At 43.6% G+C, this 23064-nt stretch overlaps 1 protein-coding gene across 3 annotated transcripts in view; it reads right to left on the reverse strand.

Annotated features, from left to right (window-relative positions):
* Positions 1 to 17751, reverse strand: part of ERGIC3 (ERGIC and golgi 3) — a 32020-nt gene extending 14269 nt beyond the window's left edge. Inside the window, exons 1-8 of one of the 3 annotated variants that reach the window (XM_053248152.1) lie at positions 17624 to 17751; positions 14083 to 14153; positions 12855 to 12942; positions 12021 to 12107; positions 11526 to 11619; positions 8166 to 8331; positions 4908 to 4965; positions 2001 to 2015 (exon numbers count right to left, since the gene is read on the reverse strand). In XM_053248152.1, the coding sequence (XP_053104127.1) occupies positions 2001 to 2015; positions 4908 to 4965; positions 8166 to 8331; positions 11526 to 11619; positions 12021 to 12107; positions 12855 to 12942; positions 14083 to 14153; positions 17624 to 17711 (667 nt within the window). In that variant the 5' untranslated portion in view covers positions 17712 to 17751. Of the gene's footprint in view, positions 1 to 2000; positions 2016 to 4907; positions 4966 to 8165; positions 8332 to 11525; positions 11620 to 11987; positions 12108 to 12854; positions 12943 to 14082; positions 14154 to 17623 lie in introns of all 3 variants that reach the window. The other 2 variants (XM_053248150.1, XM_053248151.1) reach the window with 2 other exon arrangements.
* Positions 17752 to 23064: the final 5313 nt, after the last annotated feature.

Genomic DNA, 23064 nt, shown 5'->3' on the forward strand with positions numbered 1-23064 from the left:
CAGGTGTGCAGCCTTTTCTCTTGAGCTCTTGTATTCATCATGGATGAACTCACCTGCTTTAGGTGATCATCCTCCACGGCAGTTGTCCAAGAACTGAGGAACTTCGCACCTTAGCCATGCCTTAAATAGCACGCTGCAGCGTGGGGGTGTGGCCTGGACGCTTTGACAAGCTCAGGCATGGCTACTGCATGGCTTCTGCTCAGGCGCAGAACCCCATTCTTATGGATATCGACGGATCTGTACCAGATCATCAGTTACAGGTAAGCAACGTGTTTCTGTTATTTCCCTTGTGTTTCTTTTGTTGTGAGCCTTTTGGGACATGAAACCATTTTCTCAATCTTTTTCTTATGTAAGTCACATACACATATACATTTTTATATTGTGAATGTGTGGTGGGGTGGGAGGGTAAACATGAAAGAATTTTAGGCATAAATCTTTAAAATGTGCATGAAGCAGCTCTCAGTAATCCACAAAAATGCCCAAACTGGTCACTCAGCTGCCTTGCCATTTGTAATTGGTCAATCAATTATAAATGGTGAGGCAGAGAAAAGACTACCGTATTTACCACAATACAAGATGACTCTGAATTTAAGACAAGCCCCTTAAAAAAATAGAGGTTAAATACATTATATCCTTATTTACCCAAAAGGAGGATGACTTTGAATTTAAGATGGCCCCCTGATTTCTAAAATCAAAGAACTCTGAAAAAGTCTAGTCTTGAATTCAGGTAAATTCAGGCCACTTGCACAGTGTTATACCAGCCATAAAATGCAGGCTTGTGAACAAAGAATTTGAACTGATCAACACAGCCAAGGTTGGAGAAACGAGATCCGAAACTAGGCAATTCTGCCTTTTGAAGAGCCTACTTCATAGTGAATCTTAATCCATAATGTGCAATTCCAAGTGCTCATGTAGTACAATTCAAAGTTTTTTGGAGGACACTACCCACCAACTAAGCACTCAATGTGAGTGTTCCCATTTTATATATATACTGCTGGCTTCTCTCTAATGAACTGTTAGCAAACATAAAGCACTTTCTCGGAGAATAAACTATTTAACGATGAACTTCACATTTCTTGGTAACCCGAGATTAAAAGTGTATGTACTATAAAGGTAATACAGAATTTCTCCAAAAAGCATTATTTTGTCTTCCACAATTCTGAACTGCAGTTGTCCTGACAGCTCTTAAAACAACGACTCAATAGCAGTGCTGCAGCAGATTCCTGCATGGAGCAGGGAACTAGAATTTCAAAATGTAGACTAGAAGAGCTCCAAAGTTCCCTCCCACTAAAATTCCACTGTTCTAGCCACTACCATCATCAGATCTGTCAAAGCTCTTAACTACCAACTAACCTGGTCAGCAATGGCTGGATGTGAAAAGTACACACACATTCTCAGCTCCTCTTATTCATTTAAATTCAGTATCATCTTTTACTCTCTCATTTGGATTGAAACTAAAAAGGTTTGTAGACTTCAGCAAGAGAACTTAAAATTATAAAATAGGTGTTTATTAACAAGCTGATGTCACCCAGACTTCCACATATGCAGCAGAAATGGCTTTACATGCATACAATTGTAATTGCAGGGATTCTGAATATGTAGTTAGGAACCCTGCACAATCTGAAGTTCCGATTGTGTGGAAAAGCCTACACATGCATGGTTGTATGCACATGCACAGAGCCCTATTTACACATTTCGTGGAATGCATGACAGTTCCAGGCAGGACCAGCAGGGACAATCCCACTCCACGGGGCACACACAGTTCAGAAGGTGAGGACATGACTATGATCAAATTGACCTGAATTTGTTTCTTTCTTTTTAAAAGCACCATTTAAAGCTTTAAAACATCTGCAGCTCTTTGACTGAAAACACACAGTCCCTGCTTACACCTAACCCTAACCAAATCTTTAGGTAGCACCAAGTTTCAGTGGAAGAAAATCAAATCATTTTAATTATAGGCATTACAGAATTAGTAAAGGAAAGAAGTCAGAAACACTTACTCTCAACAGCGTGCACTGTAAAAACGAGCAGGGTTAAGAAAAGAAAGAGAGACACATTCAGAGGTCTACACTGAAAAGCAAGGATGCAAAACCAAAAGGCAATACTATAAATTAGCTTTGCTTCAGCAGGCAGGCTCTTTTGCCTATACAACTCAGAGTCTAGGGCACATGGCTTGTGAAGGATCACAAAACTACACTGAGCTGCATGCAGACCCCCTTATGCATACTTGGCCCAACGGGCTGAAGGAAAACTGTGCTGCTCCTCACAGATATGCCCATGCAACTCCTACAGGTCAGCACCTATAGGCCCCCAGAGAAAGCTAGCATGCCATACTACAAACTGCATCTATATGTTTATGCAGCCTCCCGAAGGCTGAGGCATCTTTGCTCTTTATGTTTGTGGAGGGGAAGGGCCTCCTGGCACACACAATACAGATTATTCCATATTTTAGCAAAGATAATGTGGGAAACATTAGAAATTAGAAGTGATCAGTTTAGCCAAGTGTCAACCAATTTCCATTTTCTGCCTAGCCAGGATAAGACTTCCAATGCTTCTTTGCATAGTGGAACGGTTTGCATTAGTCTTGGCAGTTTGCATTCAGCGTTTCACAACCAACACAATGACCGAGTTGGGTCTTGACACTTACAGCACAGGAAGTCTGCCAAAGAACTATTTTCCCTAGGAATAGACACCTCTGGTCAACTGCCTCTCAACTGGGAAAAAAAATTGGCATGACTTTAGCTGTTCTAATACCACAGGTATGGGGGAAGTCTACAACATATGCACAATTTAGTAGCCAGAATAAATGATGAACATTATGCACTTTATCAGAATGTGCTAAATTCCCATTAGAAATGTATTCCCATTAGATATCTAATAATCTTTCCCCCACACTTAATTTTTATCAGGTAGTAACATGATTGTAGGAGTGATATATCACCATCTGAGCTAGTTAGAGGGCCATGGAACTGAGCAAGATACAGACTCCATTTAAATCCATTCTAGTATCAGAGTCTATAACAAACACTTCTATAACTTTAACCTTCTTTCCACAACCTTGAGTATTTGGCTGCAGTCTTGCATAGACTTAGGCCTATTCAAAGATTAAAAATTTAGTTGTTTGGTTGGCACAGATAGTTCTGCCGATTACCTATAGCCCCAAGTTAGCCTTTATTATACAGTTCAGCATTTATATTCCAAACACAAAACAGTCCAGTCTATGAAACATGTTCTTAAGAAACAACCAATCTCATATCATCAACTGGTGGCAGTTTCTCTCAAGAGTTCCTACAGAATCTAATGCCAGGCGCAGGCACAGAACCCAGTTTCTTATTATCACAATGGATCACGATCCAGATCAAATAGGTTACCTCCCTGCCAAACCAAAGTCAAGTTCCAAAATCGTTGTAACATCTGTGAAAGAATTTAAAAGACAGAAAGAAGATCACAGGAAAGAACAGGTAGTCTTCATGCTATGTAATGGAAAAAGAGCAGCAGCTTAGGTAGCCAGGAAGCCAAAATATAAGTTATCTTAGTGACACGCTGGATGGATTCCTGGAGCAAAATCAAACAAAAAAAGATTCTACAACAGTACAGACCTTAAAAAAAATAACAACTTTGGCAAGAATGATGGTCCTTTGGAAAGCCAAGCAAACCTGGGTTTTATAAGTTATCCAAGGAAGAATTTGCAGTATTTACACAGCATCTTGAGTCTTTGGAAGAATTTCAAAAAGAAAAAGAAAAGGACAGACATGGAGAAATCATAGTAACCCAGAAAGGGAACAAGTTCGATGGCTTGCAGGGAGAACTGGTAGAAAACTTGGACAAGATGATTATTTTAGATCTGACCGAAAAGAAGATGAGGAATGTTGATAAGAGTTGCCATCATCAAGGTGATTAATAGAACTCACTGGTAAACACAGCTTCATTTAGCAGGGGATGGTATTTGAGGAATGATCCTCTGATAAACCAGGCCAAAGCTGCCATTTGAGAGGATACAGGAAAACTAGTAAAGAAAAATAAGGCTTGTCATCTTCCTTTAGTTTTCAAATGATCAGGATATGATGAAACAAAAACAATGAATAGATCAAGGAAAAAGTATATGAAGTAGTAATTCTGTAGCACAAACCCACAGAGGCTTTGGCAAGAGAAGAAATTTTCAGATAAATTGTTGAGCTATCACATAGGTACAATGATCTTGTCAGTTTTGAAAAAGCTGTACAATCTATAGTTACTTTTTCCTGAAGTGGGTTAATCATCCTAACATCTAGGTCACAATCCAATAGATTGGAACTGTAAATTCAAAAACATCCCAATTGTCAACTATGACATGAGAAATTGCCCAGTATGCTCATGGAACTCTGCCATACCCTGCAATAAACACATATGAGGGTATCTGGATTAAAATCCTAATGGACTGCAGTCAAAGTAGGAAACTAAGAAATCTTGCTGTTTTAAACTAGTATACGTATGTTAATGATTTAAGTCATCATATTAACAGCTTACAAAAGGAACCAGATATTTGAACTGAAATGTGATTAACAGTTTGAATGGCTTTAAAATTCATAATACTTCCAAGATAGGCTTTTTGACAAGAACTGGTTTGTAGCATAAGGGCACTGTGCTATAGAATCAGATGCTATGAATTTCTCAGATGTCCCCTCATGTGAACAATGGCACTATTTTGAATCCTGCTTCCCAAACATTTGCCTTCTGCCAGTTCCTCTTCACCCAGATCCATCAAGCTCTATGTACTGAAGTCCATGTTGTAATGGAGAGCATCCACATTTGTTCTTAATCTGGAATAGGAGTGCTTGCTCCAGAGTCAGCCCAACTGTGGATGTTACCCAATACTTCCTCCTGAATAAGCAAAAAAGGAACATTCAGAAGAATGCAAGCTACTTTACCATGAACATGAGACTGCTGAAAACTTTTTCCTGGAGCAAAGTGAAAATTGCCAGCTACCTGTAAAAGACAGCCACATTTCATTAAAACTGTCCAATGCCCACAACAGATTGTAACAGCACTATTAGACAACTTTTAAAAGTTAGGCTGTTACGTGTGTGTATATATATATGAATATATATAAAATCTCATCTCAAACCAAACTTAGGGTATCTGAAGATATTGACACACATCATCAATGTATTCAAGAAGGAGTTTCTAATATTCTAAGCATGTACGTTCTATTTCCTCTGCTTTAGATCATCTGTCTCTCTGAGGACACTGTAGCTAATTTTGGACTAGAATAATAATATTTGAGGCCTTTACCCAACATTCAATCTCAACATCTAATAGCTATTTTTAAATCAAAAGAGAGGGTATATAAAGTAGAGGAAGCTACAGAAGTGATATTCCAGGGTTTGATGTCCATGGATACACAACAATGTAAAGACAAACTGCTTGCTGCACTGGGTGCTGGAAACAAACAAGGATACTCAATCTGAACAAGCAGGAACTATGATTCAGAGCAGGGACTCCCAACCTTGGGTCCCCAGATGCTGTTGGACTACAACTCCAATCATCCCCAGCTGTGGCTACAGATGATGGAAGTTGTAATCCACCACCACTTGGGGACCCAAGGTTGGGAACCGATGATTCTGAGCCCCAAATGTGCACTTCCTGTCATTTTGGACTTGCATAGGCTTTGGAGGGAAAGAACAGTCTGCATCTCTCACCCCAGCAAGAGCACTCTCCCCATCTCTCACTCCAACTGTGCTGCATTAGAACTTTTCATGTTGGCCTGCAAGCTGTTTCTTAGTCACAGACAATGACCAGCATTCACATTAATATCATGTGCGTGGCATAACATCACACATGCAATCGAGGAGGAGGAATTTTCAAACCCACTTTCCTCTGGAGTCTTGTGTGCCTCCTGAAAATGCATCTGAGAGTATTGCAGTTCTCACAGGAAGCAAAGAGGGAAAGTCAAGGTGGGGGGCAGTGTTCCCTCTAATTTTCTTCATTTGTGCACAGAATGTTTTGTTCTGGGCGGCAGTATCAAGGCAGTTTGTATGCACGCACATTCAAAATGGGACCTTCCTGAGTCAACCTGAGCAGGAGCTAAAATTAACGGAGCAGACATCATAACATTTGTGTGTGTGTGTGCATGCACACAACTTAGAGGAAACACTGGTGTGGGTGGGGATCAGCAAAAATTGCCCCTCCCCCATTTTGCACACAAAACATTACGCTGCAAATGCAGTGTCAGTCTCGATGCTGGCCACTATGTTTTTCACAGCACAAACTGAACCTTTTATGAGTTTGTATTGATATGTGATACTCTATAAACTGCTTAATAATTATGTATAACAGCAATGCTGGCTCAAGAACATATGCAACAATCTCCTAACAATTTAGTTTACACTTTGTAGCAAACCAGAACAGTTATTTGTGCAAAGTTGAAATCTCAAATACTCAGATGCTGATTTAAAATAATATTCACCAGGAATTTTGATAATCATTATATCCTTATTCTATATTGTAAGGATAAAAAGGCTGAAACACAAACTAGATGGTTAAATAAAATGCCAATTATTCCATGTCACACAAAAGGAAATACTAAGTTTTGTTCAGTCTTACTACATCTTCATTAATACCAACAATGTTAGGCTGAATCTATACATCTAGTAAGAAAAGGTCAAAGTTAGATGGTGGAACAGACTATCACTTCAGACTGCAGATCATTAAAAAAATGTTATCCTAAAAAAAAAGAAAAGAGAGGAAAGAAATCCTTGCAAGTAGACAATGAGCACAACAGGAAGCAGGCAGGGCTACAACCATTGTTGTTGTTGTTGTTATTATTATTATTATTATTATTATTATTAATTCAATTTCTATACCGCCCTTCCAAAAATGGCTCAGGGCGGTTTACATAGAGAGAGAAATAAATAAATAAATAAATAAATAAATAAATAAATAAATAAATAAAGATTGCTCCCTGTCCCCAAAGGGCTCACAATCCAAAAAGAAACATAAGATAGACGCCAGCAACAGTCACTGGAGGTACTGTGCTGGGGATGGATAGGGCCAGTTGCTCTCCCCCTGCTAAATAAAGAGAATCAGCACTTTAGAAAGATGCCTCTTTTGTTCCGTTAGCAGGGTAATGTGATGGAGACACTTAGGCTGGCCTCTAATAATATCAGGAGAAAAAAGCCTAACTTTTCCTCTTTCTGCTGTGCTAGTTTTCTGTTTGCAAGGAATCCTTTTTCACAAAATAGAGCATTAAGAAGTTACTTCCAGTTTTACCCAAGACTGATGTGGAACCATCAATTGTATCACTTCCACACTATCACAGCATCCTATTCTTATTCACTGTATTTCTTAAATCTGGCCTTAGATCTCTCTTCAAAAAGGAAAGAAATCCTTTCCATTTCTGACTGCTCCTGACATTGTTTCAACACTGGTTGATAGCCTATAAAAGTATTACTCACATGCATACAAAAGTTAAATACTTTGTTTCAGCAGGCCTTCCGCTAACTATACAGTCTCTGACTGCCCTGTTTTATTTATAGTCTTTTATCCTACATTTATTATTATTTTAGAGGCGACTGTGTTTTTAAAAATAATTTTGTTGGAAGCCACCATGAACTCATACATGAAGAATGGCAGAATATTTGTTTATCAATCTAAGAAATGTATAAGGGAAGCTAATGCCACCAAAGGCACCTCACAATAGACAAAGGAATAAATCTATGGCAATCCTAAAAAAGGTCAACAGGAGTTGTCTACCCCATAAAGAAATTGTGAGAAAACTTCAGCTAGTTACTGACATTCTTATTTACAGTAGTAAGTAAGGTATCATAATGATTTCAGGAAGCAGAATTACGTGGTAGAATTACACGTCTGCTCTGCACATAACTCTTATACATCACTGAGACATCAGGTCACAACTATGTTGTAGAGACTTCATTGTCCTAAGGGTTTATTAAAAGACCAATTTTTAGACAGAAGATTTATGTAGATGCAGTTTTGCCCAATCACAATATTAAATTTCTGTTCTGCAAGTAGCTATCTTATATAGCACTCAACACTAAGTTTGCATTGCTGAAAAAGCCAGAAACATCATAATTGTGCAGACACAAGAGTGTACAGACCATATGGCACTTTGGCACTAGGATTTCATACACCTGAAAAAGTAGTGTAGTAAAAATGGCCTCACTCACTTTATTGACCTCTAGGAATCCATATACTTTGCAGCCCTCATTTTTCTGCTCCTGCATTTTCTGGCTAAATCCTTCTCTCTTGCATTGTTCTATGGTGTCTGGGTTCTTAAAAGCCCAGCCTCGCCGCCTATATGCTTCTCTCACATCATCACAGGAATTGCAGCATCTGAAACAAACAAACAAACAAACAAAACTGAAGCAGAAGTCACCTATGAAGCCTTGCCACACTTTAAGGTCAATAATCCTATTTTAAAAATGGAGGAGAACAAAGTCATGGGAAAGATATACAAGGAGTTTTTCATACAGCACATACTATGATTCCAAAAAAGAACGGTCAGTAAGTGTACCAAAAGCCTAATGGACACCACTGGGGTGTGTATATACTCCCAAAGTGAGACAGGCATAACAGCAAGCCTACCAATTGCCCTTTGTGGGTCTCCCAGAGACCTCACAGGTGATATATGTTTGAGGATGTTGAGTGAGGAGACACACACTGGCAGTGATTAAGCAAGGAATTGGCTGTGTTCTCAGGGACAAGAAAAAGATTCTGTGTCCTACAGGGTTTTGAAACTTTCCGAGATGGAATGGAGGCATAAAGGGTGGGAGAAAGTATATAGGTTCTCTCTAAAATATCTAGTATCTCTTTCGATACTATTGACCACAGTACCCTTTTGGAACGTCTGAGGGGGTTGGGGGTGCGGGGCATTCTTTTAAAGTGGTTCCGCTCCTACCTCTCGGACAGATTCCAGATTGTGTTGATTGGAGACTGTTGCTCTTCGAAATCTGAGCTTAAGTATGGTGTCCCTCAAGGCTCCATACTTTCTCCAGTGCTCTTTAACATCTACATCCCCTGATGATCTCTCCGCTGGGAAAGATCAGGGGATTTGGAGCAGGGTGTTATCAGTATGCTGATGACACTCAAATCTACTTCTCCATGTCAACTTCTTCAGGAGATGGCATAACTTCCCTAAATGCTTGCCTGGAAGAAGTAATGGGCTGGATGAGGGAGAATAAACTGAAACTGAATCCAGATAAGATGGAGGTACTTATTGTGCGGGGTCAGAACTCTAGAGATGATTTTGATCTCCCTGTTCTAGATGGGGTCACACTTCCCCAAAAGGAACAGGTTCGCAGTCTGGGAGTACTTTTGGATCCACACCTCTCCCTGGTTTCTCAGGTTGAGGCGGTGGCCAGGGGTGCTTTCTATCAGCTTCGGCTGATACGCCAGCTGCGTCTGTTTCTTGAAATGAACGACCTCAAGACAGTGGTACATCTGTTGGTAACCTCCAGACTTGACTTCTGCAATGCGCTCTATGTGGGGCTGCCTTTGTATGTAGTCCGGAAACTTCAGTTGGTACAGAACGTGGCGGCCAGGTTGGTCTCTGGGTCATCTCGGAGAGACCACATCACTCCTTTTTTGATAGAGTTACACTGGCTGCCAATAGGTTTCCGGGCAAAATACAAAGTGCTTGTCATAACTTATAAAGCCCTAAATGGCTTAGGACCTGGGTATCTAAGAGAGCGTCTTCTTCATTATGATCCCCACTGCCCATTGAGGTCATCCAGAGAGGTCCGTCTCCAGTTGCTGCCAGCTCGGCTGGTGGCCACACGGGGACGGGCTTTCTCGGCTGCTGCCCCAAGACTGTAGAATGCGCTCCCTACTGGGATACGATCCTCCTCATCTCTGACAATTTTTAGAAAGCATTTCAAAACCCACCTCTTCACCCAAGCTTTTTCTGTTCTTTAAGAATTTAAGTTTTTAATTTGTGGGTGATTTTTAAATTTTTTAATTCTTTTAAGTGCTTGTATATATTTTAACTTGTTTATACTATTGTAAACCGACCAGAGAAGAAAGTTTAGGGCGGTGCACAAATGTAATAAATAAATAAATAATAAAATGGAGGAAGAGTTGGTGGGATGCACTGGCTACAGTGGTGCACAAGGATCTTCAAAAGGCCTCTCATCCATACCATGGGAGTGACTAAGCAGCCAGTTAAGCCTCACTGGGGAAAGACCAAGAGAGAGAGAAAGCCTGGAGAATCTCACATCATCTTGACTTCCCTGAGATATCCTTGCTGTTATGAGTCTCCCTCCACCACCCCGTTATAGGGATGTGCACGGAACCGGCTGGCTCAGTTTGGTTAGAGTCTGGACCGGACTCTAACCTGACCAGGCCAGTTCGGCCCAGCACCCCCTCGAACCCCCCCGCCCAGTCTGGGGGGCTGTTCGCGAGTTGTTGCGTTTTTTAATTTTTAAAGTCACTTACCCCCTTCAGGGGAGTTCCTTGAGGCGGTGGGGGGGTCTGCGGAAGTTCCGCCTCCCCCCCGCCTCTGTTATCACCACCTCTGGCCCGTTCGGCCAGTTTCGAACCTCAGTGCAGTGGCCATTTTGGATGCTGCCGCGCCTACGCAATTGGCCTCTGAGAGGCCTGGGTCAGGCCAATTGTGCAGGCATGGTGTCGTCCAAAATGTCCACCACGCCGAGGTTTGAAGGCCTGAACGAGCCGAAAAACTGGTCGAATGGGCCGGAGACGGCAATAACGGAGGCTGGCGGGGGGAAGGGGAACCTCCGGGGACCTCCTTGCCACCTCAAGGAACTCCCCCGAAGGGGGTAAGTGACTTAAAAGAAATTAAACACAACAACAACTCCTCGCAAACTCCTGAACATTCGGGGGGGGAGGTTTCGGTCCGGGGTCGGACCGAACAGCGGGTGGTTCGGTTCGACCCTGGACCGTTGGACTGAACTGGCTCGACTTTGAACCTCTTGAACATCGAGCCAGTTTGCACACCCCTACCCCATTACAAGGCAAGCAGCAGACTACAGCACACTCTTAACTTATAGGCATAAAGGTACCATATTATGTCTGCAAAGGATCCATGCAAAGTGGCACAAAGCTACAGAGGGATTTATTATCCCTACAGCAATTAACAAGTTGCACACATGGGAAAGATCACACAAGGAACTGCAATAATTAAGACCACAACGTGGAAACAACATATAAATCTGCTTTTGTCACTGATGCAGAAATGCTGAGACGTTCCCAGACTGTCAGCCCTTTGAAAGTAGACTTATGTGAAATCCTGTCTGATATTATGACTGGTAACGGACAGGAACACAGCCCTCTGCTATCACTTACAGGGCAGAAGATTAATGAAATCCACACACTGTCCATTAACCCTCTCTTCCAATTTACCTTCACATCAGGAAAATAGGAAAGCACATAGCCCTTGAGTACAGGTGATAATTAATGCACACCTTCACCTTCTCCGTTGGTTCAAGAGAAGGTATGACTCTTTAACCCCTCCCTCCCACATCTCCACCTCTTTCACTCCAGATCACAGTGAGGGAATAAAGGCATACTTGATGTCTTCAGACTCTGCTCCATAACAACTTTCACAGCGATCAGGATCTAAAGAGTTTGGATCAAATACTGTCTCCTCTTCTTTTCCTAGTTCTGAAATAAAGACAGACACAATACTTGCATCAGCAAGTATCTGCAAACATGAGACTAGGCCTAGCTATATCGGACTTCCAAGTTCGGAAGCAGGATGCCACTGAAAATCAGTTGCTGGGAAGCAACAGTGGCAAACAGGGTGTTGACTTGATGGTCTGATCCAGCAGGGCTTTTATCATCAACATAAAGAACGCCCCCGCTCCCACCCCCACATATTGCTGCAATGGTGTATCTCCACTAGGAGTAGTAACTGCCTGCCTCCAGTGCAGGTAGAGCAACTGCCATTAGATCAGCTAATAACAGAGCTAAAACCCACTCTTGGCATTTTTTGCCTGTGATATTGTTCCCATGGCACAATGTTGTATTACCATGTCTCTCTGCCTCTGGAGTAACATGCTTGCCTTCTTTATCCAAACGCTGTTTGAAGAGATTATGTTCAACATCTAGCTGCTGCTCTCCAGCCACATCCATTGCATCAATGCTCAAATCTGGAAAAGAATTAGCACAGACATATCAGAGTAGTTTTCTTGAGATCTCAATGGTACTTGAAAGTTGTATCTCTCCAATATACCTCTGAGCTACCAAAGAGAGGAAGTGCAAAATACAAAATTTTCGTGGACAGAATCTTTCCAAAGACTAGGAAGATGTACCACAATTGAAGAGGATTCCTTTATCTGTGTTGGATGGCACCATCCAAGGAAGGAAAGAGCCACAGCTTAGTGGGAAACCACACTGTCTGCTGGTATACGTGTCCCTGTTTTAATTCCCTGATTTAAAACAAAAACAAAAAAACCCACTCAGGTAGATAGTGTAGTGAAGACCTTTCCTTGAGATATCTGAGAATTCCTACAATAAATATTGATTTGCTAACTCATACTAGGTACATTCATATGTTCAGGGGCATACGAAACAGGACACCAGTCAAAATTAGTTGGACAGTTTGCTATGTGAGGAGAGACTTGGGTCTATTTAATTTATTGTTCAATTTATATACCACCCAGTTTTTACTTAAACCTAACCCCACTGCTTACTTAGGGCTGAAGGCTGAGAAAGCCATTTCCTTGCACTACTTCAAAACACCTACTTAACTACTAGCATTCCTCTTGCTCACTCCATTTAGAGAATTCCAAATAGCTGCTCAGTCTCTTCTGTGAATGAAAGTCTTTTAGTAATGCGAGCTGCCAAGCAGTATCCACTTCAGTTTAACAAAACTGAAATTCATTGAATTTACTCACAAGCACATGGCATATGAGGAAAGACAACATCTATGTTTATCCGCAGCTTGTCTCCTCTTGATTTGTCAACATATAATTCTGGGTGCACCTAAGAACAAAAACACAAAAAACAGCATTCCATCCAAGAATTCAGCTGAAATTACTTCACTGCGATCGTAAATAAACAACTAACTAACTTCACTGTTGTCTTCCCAGATGTGTAGATAAAGTTGCTTTTGAGGGTCATCCTACATCCAGCTATGTTATTCTTTATTTCATTATCCTTGGTGTGCTAGGTAAGCTCAGCTTCAGAAAGTTGTCATAAATGAAGACAATAATCTATGTTTTATATTAGGTTAACTAGGATGACCTAAGCAACAGATTTAGAACCTTTAGTTGAAGGGCACTATCTAAATTATGTCTAGAGTTGTAAGTTTTGGGCGGTATAGAAATATTTTAAATAAAAAAATAAATTTTTATTTTTAATTTCTTCCTCTCACCCATCCCATCCTAGTGAGTGGATTATAGCTCAGCTTCCCCCCCCCCCGCCCCGAAGTTAAGGAGAAAAGCCCCTAGAGCACAACAATCATTGCCAGAATACTTTGGAGGCAAAAGAACCAAGGCTGGATATACTGACCTCCTCCTTTGATTAGGCGTGTATGAAATAATACAACTGAATGGAGGGTCCTAATAAGCAGGCAAGGAGAATGCACAAGTACAATAGTTACAATGCAATAGTTGCTTGCTCAGTTTTCTAAAATGAAATGCTTCATGTCCAATGTTAGTCAAACATGACAAAGAAAGCTTATTGTGATTTCTCTTTTTAAAAAATCCCAATTTATGTCAGTGATAGACCTTAGCATTTCAAAAGAAAGAGAACTTTTGCATAGCACGTGCAAGCTCTTCCCCAAGTTTAACAAAGCCCATTATGGAATACAAGGATCCTTATAAAGTATGACTAGGAGAAGTCTATACCTTGCCAAGGCTTCTTTATTTTTATCACAACCTTTCTTCAAGGAATTCAGGGTGATATGCCTCTCTACATCACATGGGGTTGTAGAGATGAGAGTTAGGATGAAAGACTGACTGTCAGCCGCCACTTGGTGAGCTTCATGGCCAAGTGGAGAGTTGATCTTCGGTCTTCTCAGTCCTAGTCCAACACTCTATCTACCACTACCAAAGCATCGGGACATTTTTAAAAAGAACAAAAGAAAACCAGAAGCAGAGGCAGAAGGGAAGACTCAATTACCTCCTTTGTGAGATAGTACTGAAGCTCGGAGAAGAACAGCAATAGCATGATGAGTCCACTGATTACTGTCACTGCACGGAGAAAGAAATGCCAAAGTTACACTCAGTCTCTTACCAAAGTGTGCATGCCAGAAAAATGCATCTGTGCTCCAGAGAGCTTTCCTAGCTGTTCAGCATTAGGTGCGCAGCAGCAGAGATGAATTCAATCTCCTCTGCCTCCAGAAGTGCCCTGACTCACCCAAAAATATGTCCCCAATAGCTGTACAGGCCTCAGGGGCATACTTTCGGGTGACACAGGGCACTTCAGGAGGCAGGAGACTGACGAAATGCACACAGAGATGCAACAGTAGTGGGGAAGCTCTCTGCAACATGGACATCTTCCTAGCACATCCATAGTCATGATGCCAATCAGGGCTTTCAAACTGTGATCTAGGGAACCTAAGTCTCCTCTATCAGTTCAGTACTGGTAGACAAGCTTCCCTGAAAGCTAGCTTGCTCATCAGTTCTGATCTCCAGTGAAATATACAACTTCATACTATACTACAGATAGACAGACAGATATACAACTTGTAGGAATGTTTGATGTGTTCTAGGGTGCGCTCTCACATCACACAATGTTGGTGAAGCCCAACAGGCCTGGCCAGCACACCACACAAAATGCTCAGCATTCCAGAACATATAACCAGCAATGGGTAAAAGATTCTCCAGAAGACTAGTTTATGTGAAAAGGACTCCTGGCAGACAGAAAGAGTTTAAAAGCCACTGTTCTGCCTGCCTAGCAGAAAATATTTCTTTCCAGATGGTGCAAATAGTGCAGATATGTTAGATGCAATGGGATTACTCCCACAACCTCCCTGAAGGCCTTTTGAGGAATAAACAACAATAAGAACATAGCTGCACAAAGTAGCTGGGAGTGCTGAACAAAAGAATCCCCATTTCAACCAATATTTTATTCATACTAAGGACTTCAAAGATGGTATTTTTTCCTACACACATATTTAATGGAAAGAAAAAACCTATACAGCATGTGAAAAACACTGTGTGTCTATTTTCACCGCCGGTAAATATGGCTTGGTGAAGCATTTCACGTATGGTTAAACATGCTTACATTCTTTGGTTAGTATTTGCTTTTTCCTTCTCCAGAGCAATATCTGTGTAGGTGAAACATGGTATGTGAGGCAGTCCTGTGTGCCATTGATGAAAACAAGAGGACAGAGCAGATATATGGGAATGGTTACTGTACTCGAGAAAGCAGAAATTGTGACACAGATATGGAGAGCCACTGTGGATACTCAGCTCACTTTGAGTTCCATAACAGTAACTGGTAAATAGAACTGGGGGTACGACCAATTCAAACAAGAAACAGCCAGGACACTCATTTTTAGCAAGACCAGTTATACAGCAGATAGACTGCAAAGTGAGATACTGAATTGTTTCAAATGACATATTCATTTCTCTGCTGCAGCAAACACTACTGAGCAACCTAAGGTACATTCGTCTCCTCCAATGGTCTCCAAGTTTAGAATGTATTTTCAAACCACCACTCCAACCATTAGAAAACTATTCTTCCTACACCTCTGTGGAATCAGTTCTAATCCTTTCCTGACCCGCTTAGCTTCTTTGAAGTACTTCTCAGGAATGTAGAATACAGTACTAAAAAATAATAATCACGCCTCCATGTTTTCTGTGCTCAAAGAGATGTGACAGTTCATAAGCACCAATTGGAACATGACACTTGGAAAATAGAGCCTGAAAGTTATTTTTAAAACTCAAATCTACCGAATACTTCAAAGTCATAAGGAAGCAGAGAAAGCAGGTGGCTGGTTCTAGTTTTGAGTCCTACAAGAAAAGGAATTAAAGAAATTTTTAATACGTATAATACTTTCTTTTTTGGTTGGAAATGGCAGTTTGTATTATGGCCACACAGGCAAAGTATATATGAAAATAATCTCAGTCACAACATGCATTCTTAGAGATCATTTTCCTAAAGGGAAGTTTCCGTTGCTGAATAAGACACAGTCACTAGATAATTGGAAAATTCATAAACAAATCTAGCAAAACCACATCAATGAGATATTCCTAAGAGTTCCCCCAATTCTCTCCAAAATACTAGTTGGACCTTAACTTTATTTACATCATTTTGGGTTCAACAGGAGAAAGCCTCACATTTCTGAAAGCATCTTCATGACAAATAGAATACCTTTAAGGCTGTCCAGAGACTGGAATTGAATAGTGCCAAAAATAATCTTAATACCCTGCACTGTTAAGAGTTCCTAAGGTTTCCTAAGGTATTTTCTTAATTAAAAAATAGAACACTGGCCTAAAGGAACTACTTGATTATTAATTTTTAAAGCCATATTGGGTTAGAGATGTTCTACCCTCTGTGAAGACTGAACTCCTCTCTACAGGCTGCAGCAGAGGATAAGGCAAGCAGCAAGGCTCCTCCATTGACCTGCCTCCATTGACCTGAGGAGGACCAAGTACCTTCTGGACCCTCCCCTTTGACAACTTTTAAACTTCTGTTTAATTTTTTTTTAAAGTGAGCCCTTTTGGTATTCTGGTAAGCCACTTTGAGCCTTTTGGGAAGAGCGGGATATAAATGTAACAAACAAACAAACAGATGAGCTGCTTGCACTCATCTACAAGCCAAAATTCACTTTCTGATATAGAAAGAGGCATACTTGACTGAACAGTTACTGGCAATTACAGTGTAATCAACCTTTCCAATACTGTAGCCATAAGTGCACACTAAGAAAGGCTTTAGAAAGAATGGTGTATAAACATTTCTTCTCTACTTATTTATAAATGCAATATTGCCAGCTTTAGTCCAATGGTGGCATCAACTTGGAAAAAATATCACTTCTGCAAAGACAAAAAATCCAGTCTTGAGTGGACCCTGCAAATTGGAGGAAGGCTACCTAATCCACACACACCCCTATACGAATATGAATGAGATAGGCTGCTATTTTGATTGGATGACTTGAAAAATTACATTTCCTTCCCACTCTGCCCCATCATGAATCTGCGTGGCACAACAGAAGGTTTCGTGTTGGCTTCCCCACATAAATAAGATTAGTGTGATTTAAAAAATATAGTCTCTTCCATTACTGAGCTGCTTCACACATGCACATCCATCTCTAGATAACTGCACCCTAAAGAGGAGATCAGCATGTCCGGAGCAACTCGGCACGGAAGAACACGCCATGCAGAAGGCGTACAGAAGCAGCTCGAACACGATGCTTTTTCAAGGGAGCCAATTCAGCTAGAAGAGTGAAGAAAAACCGCATGTGAGAACCCAGCCCAAAGACTACCCATAAGCAATTCCTACACAAAACGGGCAAATGCCCACCGGGGCTGATTTGCACAGGGGGCCACATGCCAGGGGGTCTCGCTCCGGCGAAATATGTTAACTTGCAGGAACCTCCGTAAGCAAGGCGAGCCATCCCATCAAAGCTAGAGGACGCCTCCCCATTGCCAGCCACTGTGCCAAATCCCGGTACAGCCGCCAGAGGCGGCGCGGCCCCCAGACTCGCTCCCCTCACCGAGCGCGCCCCCGCAGGTCTTGATCCGAAAATCCTCCAGAGTTTTAGGAAACGCATCAAACCGCTTCAGCCTCCAAAGGGACTCCATGACACACACGCGCGCGTCTCCCCCCGCCCACCCGGAAGAAACTAGCCACTTCCGACTCTAAGCCCCGCCTTCTCTCTGGTGTGTGTGGGTGGCGACAGAGCGCTTTCGTGTCGCACCTGGCTTGGCTGGGTCTTGACTTAGTCCCGCACTGAGTAGGCAGGACTGTGCCTGCCAGTGGGGCTGACGACCTCTTTGCGACTTGGCTCACCCGACTACGTACGTTACCCCCACATTCTCAGGGGAGAAAGAAAGAGGAAGTGTGTGCAGTAGTTCAGGATGCGCAAATCACTGTTAATCCGTTCAAACGGGAAGAGAGGCTGCTGACGTTTTTTGGGGTTTTTTGGTAGAAACAGGAAGGATTAACTAGTGCTTTAAAGGCAGCAGTAGACGCTTTACCATCACGTCCTACCCCCTCCCCAGCCTTCTGTGACGCCCTTTCATTCCTCTCCCTGTAAAATAAAGGTATGCCGTCGAGTCGGTGTCCACTCCGGGCGCCCACAGAGCTCCGTGGTTGTCCCTGGTAGGATACAGGAGGGGTTTACCATTGCCTCCTTCTATGGAGTATGAGATTATGCCTTTGAGCATCTTCCTATATCGCTGCTGCCCGATATAGGTACCAGCAGGGATTCAAACCTGCAACCTCATGCTTGCTAGACAAGTCATTTCCCACTGCACCCTTAGGTGGCTTCCCTGTAAAATAGAGATCCCCAAATAGTTAAGTTAAAGAACTTGTATTACTTTAGTCTTTCTAGCCCTTTTGGCAGTTGCCCCAATTTTGTGCATTAGTGCTCAAAACAGGGCCATTAGAAAATAATCTCCAGACCACTGGGCAAGTCAGCTGCATAGCCTTCCCTAAATAAATGGTCACCGTCCATATCTTAGGAAGGACATTGCAGAACAGGAAAAGATACAGAAGAGGGCAACCAAGATTATCAGGAGTTTGGAGCACCTTCCTTATGGAGGAAAGGCTACAGCATCTAGGGCTTTTTAGTTTGGAAAAGAAGAGACTATGGGGAGACATGGTAGGGGTGTATAAAATTGTGGAGAGAGAAGACAAGAAATTTTTCTCCCTCTCTCACAACACTAGAACCAGAAACCATCCCATGAAACTGTAGGCTGGGAAATTTAGGACCAACAAAACGAAGTACTTTTTCACACAGCGCATAATCTATGGAATTCTCTGCCATGGGATGTGGTGATAGCCACTAGCTTGGATGGCTTTAAAAAGGGGCTTAGACAAATTCATGGAAGACAGGTCTATCAGTGGGTACTAGTCTGGTGTCTATAGGCCATCTCCAACCTCAGGCAACATACCTCTACATACCAGTTTCAGGGGAGCAACAGCAAGTAGGGATGTGCAAACCAGCTCGATATTGAGCCAGTTCAAGTTAGAAGGTTTGACCTCCAACCGAACTGGGCCCAGTGGGTGGGTGGGGTCTCAATCAGCCCGCCCCCCGCAACAGCTTGATATTGAGTGGTTTGGTGGTGCTGGGTGCCAATAAATTTGGTTTAAAAAAAAGGTTGACTTACCACCAGAGGGCTGCTGCTGGGTGTGTGTGCTCCAGAAGCTCCCCTTACGGCCTCTCCCCGTCTCCCCACAGGTCAGTTCCACCCTGTTTGCACATGTGGCAGCCAAAAAATGGCCCCTGCATGTGCAAAGAGGGCCAAACTGGCCCGTGGGGACAAAGAAAACTATCATATATTGAGTCCGATCATTGGTCTATCTAGCTCAGGATTGTCTATATAGACTGGCAGTAGCTTCTCCAAGGTTGCAGGCAGGAGTCTCTCAGCCCTTGGAGATGCCAGGGAGGGAACTTGGAACCTTCTGCTCTTCCCAGAGCAGCTCCATCCCCTAAGGAGAATATCTTACAGTGCACATGTAGTCTCCCATGTAAATGCAACCAGAGTGGACCCTGCTTAGCTAAGAGGACAAGTCATGCTTGCTACCACAAGACCTCTCCTTGGAGACAAGGAGAGCCTCCGGAGAACACTCCATGGCTGCAGCAGCACCCTCCAAGGCCCTCAGAAGCCTTCAGTGGCTGTAAGTGAACCTTTTAAAACCAAATTTATTGGCACCCAGCACCCCCTAACTGGGCCTGAACTGGTTCAGATTCAAACTGAATCGAGCAAACCAGTTTTGTTCACATCCCTAAGAGCAAGAAAGAGGGCATGCCCTCACCTCTTGCCTGTGGGCTTCTCAGAAGCATCTGGTGGGCCACTGTGTGAAACATGATGGACTAGATAAGCCCTGGGCCTGATTCAGCAGGGCTGTTCTTATGTTAAATAGCTCTCATGACCCTTAGGATAAATGCTACTACAAGCAACATCTTGACGTTGCCCTGAAGAATAATTCATTCTGCACTATAAGCAAAGCCACTGAAAGGCAGCAGATCAAAGTATTAGAAAGGCAGTGGTGTTTTACAATATGCAAGAAAAAGAACATTTTACTTGCATATTAAAAACTGTTTCGTTTTCTAACAAAAGAAGCCTGTCAAAATAAGGGCTGCTGGATGGTGATCCTGCCTTTCCAGATGGCACAGCTAACAGCAGTGCTTGCTTCTATACAAACTTAAAAACATGCAGCCTTAAAATAAATACAAATAGCTGAACCCGCACAGAGCATCTGTGCGGTAGTTCACTTCCTTTTTTGGGTTTAGTTGGGAGAATTCGTTTGGCTGGTCCTCCCACAGCTCTCTCGCTCGCTCTGTCTCTCCCCCCGCGCGCGCCTCTCTCTGTCTCTCCCCCCGCACGCGCCTCTCTCTCTCTCTCTCTGTGTCTCTCCCCCCCCGCGCGCCTGCCTGTCTCTCTGTCTCTCCCCCCCCGCGCGCCTCTCTCTCTGTCTCTCCCCCCGCGCGCGCCTCTCTCCCTCTCTGTCTCTCCCCCCGCGCGCGCCTCTCTCTCTCTCCCCCCCCGCGCGCCTCTCTCTCCCCCCCTCCCCCCGCGCGCCTCTCTCTCTCCCCCGCGCGCCTCTCTCTCTCCCCCTCCCCCCGCGCGCCTCTCTCTCTCTCTCTCTCTCTGTGTCTCTCCCCCCGCGCGCCTCTCTCTCTCTCTCTCTCTCTGTGTCTCTCCCCCCGCGCGCCTCTCTCTCTCTCTCTCTCTGTGTCTCTCCCCCCGCGCGCCTCTCTCTCTCTCTCTCTCTGTGTCTCTCCCCCCGCGCGCCTCTCTCTCTCTCTCTGTGTCTCTCCCCCCGCGCGCCTCTCTCTCTCTCTCTCTCTCTGTGTCTCTCCCCCCGCGCGCCTCTCTCTCTCTCTCTCTCTGTGTCTCTCCCCCCGCGCGCCTCTCTCTCTCTCTCTCTCTCTGTGTCTCTCCCCCCGCGCGCCTCTCTCTCTCTCTCTCTCTCTGTGTCTCTCCCCCCGCGCGCCTCTCTCTCTCTCTCTCTCTCTGTGTCTCTCCCCCCGCGCGCCTCTCTCTCTCTCTCTCTCTCTCCCCCCGCGCGCCTCTCTCTCTCTCTCTGTCTCTCCCCCCGCGCGCCTCTCTCTCTCTCTGTGTCTCTCCCCCCGCGCGCCTCTCTCTCTCTCTCTGTGTCTCTCCCCCCGCGCGCCTCTCTCTCTCTCTCTGTGTCTCTCCCCCCGCGCGCCTCTCTCTCTCTCTCTGTGTCTCTCCCCCCGCGCGCCTCTCTCACTCGCTCTGTGTCTCTCCCCCCGCGCGCCTCTGTCTCTCCCCCCGCGCGCCTCTCTCACTCGCTCTCTGTGTCTCTCCCCCCGCGCGCCTCTCTCACTCGCTCTGTCTCTCCCCCCGCGCGCCTCTCTCACTCGCTGTCTCTCCCCCCGCGCGCCTCTCTCTCGCTCTGTCCCCCCACAGCGCCTCTCTTGCTCGCTCTGTCTCTCCCCCCTACGCGACTCTCTTGCTCGCTCTGTCCCCCCCACAGTGCCTCTCTCGCTCACTCTGTACACTCCCCCACCTTCTGCCCTACTCTCCTCCCACCCAAGCCTTCTGCCCCAGCTTGCTCCCTCCTCCATTTCCCCCTCTTTCTTTCTCTCTCTCTCATTCGTGCTCCCCCACCCACATGCTTTTTAGCCTGCTTGTGTTTCCCCCGCTGGCCGTTGCTGCCTCCTCCTTCCTCCAGTCCCCAGTGTCGGACTCGGGCTGCCAAGCGTTCAGCCGCCTCCTTCCTGCATGGCCCTCCCTCTAGCGAGCATCTTCCGAAGCGGCCAGCCAATCCGGCGTCTCCACCGCCCAGCCAATCCGCTGGGTTGCCGGGACGCATACCCACAGAGGCACGTCTACGAGAATTAATATAATAGATACTCACCCTGAACATTGAGCAGCGAGTTATTTTAAAATTAAGAAATATTCAAAATGACCATAATCAGTTATGCCTATTGGCCCAAGATACAACTCATTTATAACTGCTAAGATAAAAAAATTGAAATTCAAACAAAAAAGTTTCAAAGGCACTATTTAAGAACACTTTAGAATTACCCCAAACTTATTTAAGCTCACTGCTGGAATTCTTCAAGTTTCAACAATGTTTCCTAGGTCTCAAAGTTAAAATCACTAAATGGGGAATAGATATATCTTAACCCCAGTTCACATGAATTTAAATCAAACACAAAATTGCCAGTGCACTACTTCCCTTCAACTTTCATAGCTACTAACCCAGATGGTAAAAACAGCTTGAATGTGTTTGATTTGCAACTCTTCCAAGAACAGGCGGTTCCATCTTGAGATTAAATATTATGTATTTAAAGGTGTTTTTTGTTTTTGTTTTTAAAGGAGAGTGGCATGGTTGGTTTTGCTTCACAGCTGGCTATTACAGCATAAATGAATACAATATACAGGAGGAAAGGATTAGCCTCAGCAAGTGATGGTTTAAGTTGGCAGTATGCTTGGTGCGAGGTCTTAAAATTACACAAGAGTGTTTCTGTTTTCATAAGGTATGGATGGTTGATGTTGGCGACTAAAGTAATCATCTACAAGGCCACAAGTGCAATCTAAATTTCATAAGCAAGCATCCAGAAAGTTACAGTAACCAGATATGCATGAAGCTAGTTTATGCCCACACACTATAACAGCAAAAAAGGAAATATCGATGCTCCACTTACCTCTGGTTTCTGAACAAACAGGTGCTGTATTTATGAGCAGCTCAGAGATATCTGCCTGGTCACTGAACTGGACTAGATGCATCTTTAATCTGATATTTCAGGCAATTATTTTACGTTTTAAAGGAGAAATTGAGGATGACACTATATCTGGAACTGAGACTTGATTTTCTTTGATCAGGAACTGAATAGCAGCCAATTAAAGCCCATCTGAAACCGTGCCTTCCACAAAGATGTATTAACAACTTTAGCCTGACTTTTATCAGCAAGGATGAAAATGGGTCCAAATAGCACATGTGCTCATACCCCCA

Source organism: Hemicordylus capensis, chromosome 4 (assembly GCF_027244095.1).
Source record: "Hemicordylus capensis ecotype Gifberg chromosome 4, rHemCap1.1.pri, whole genome shotgun sequence".
Taxonomy (NCBI): Eukaryota; Metazoa; Chordata; class Lepidosauria; order Squamata; family Cordylidae; genus Hemicordylus; species Hemicordylus capensis.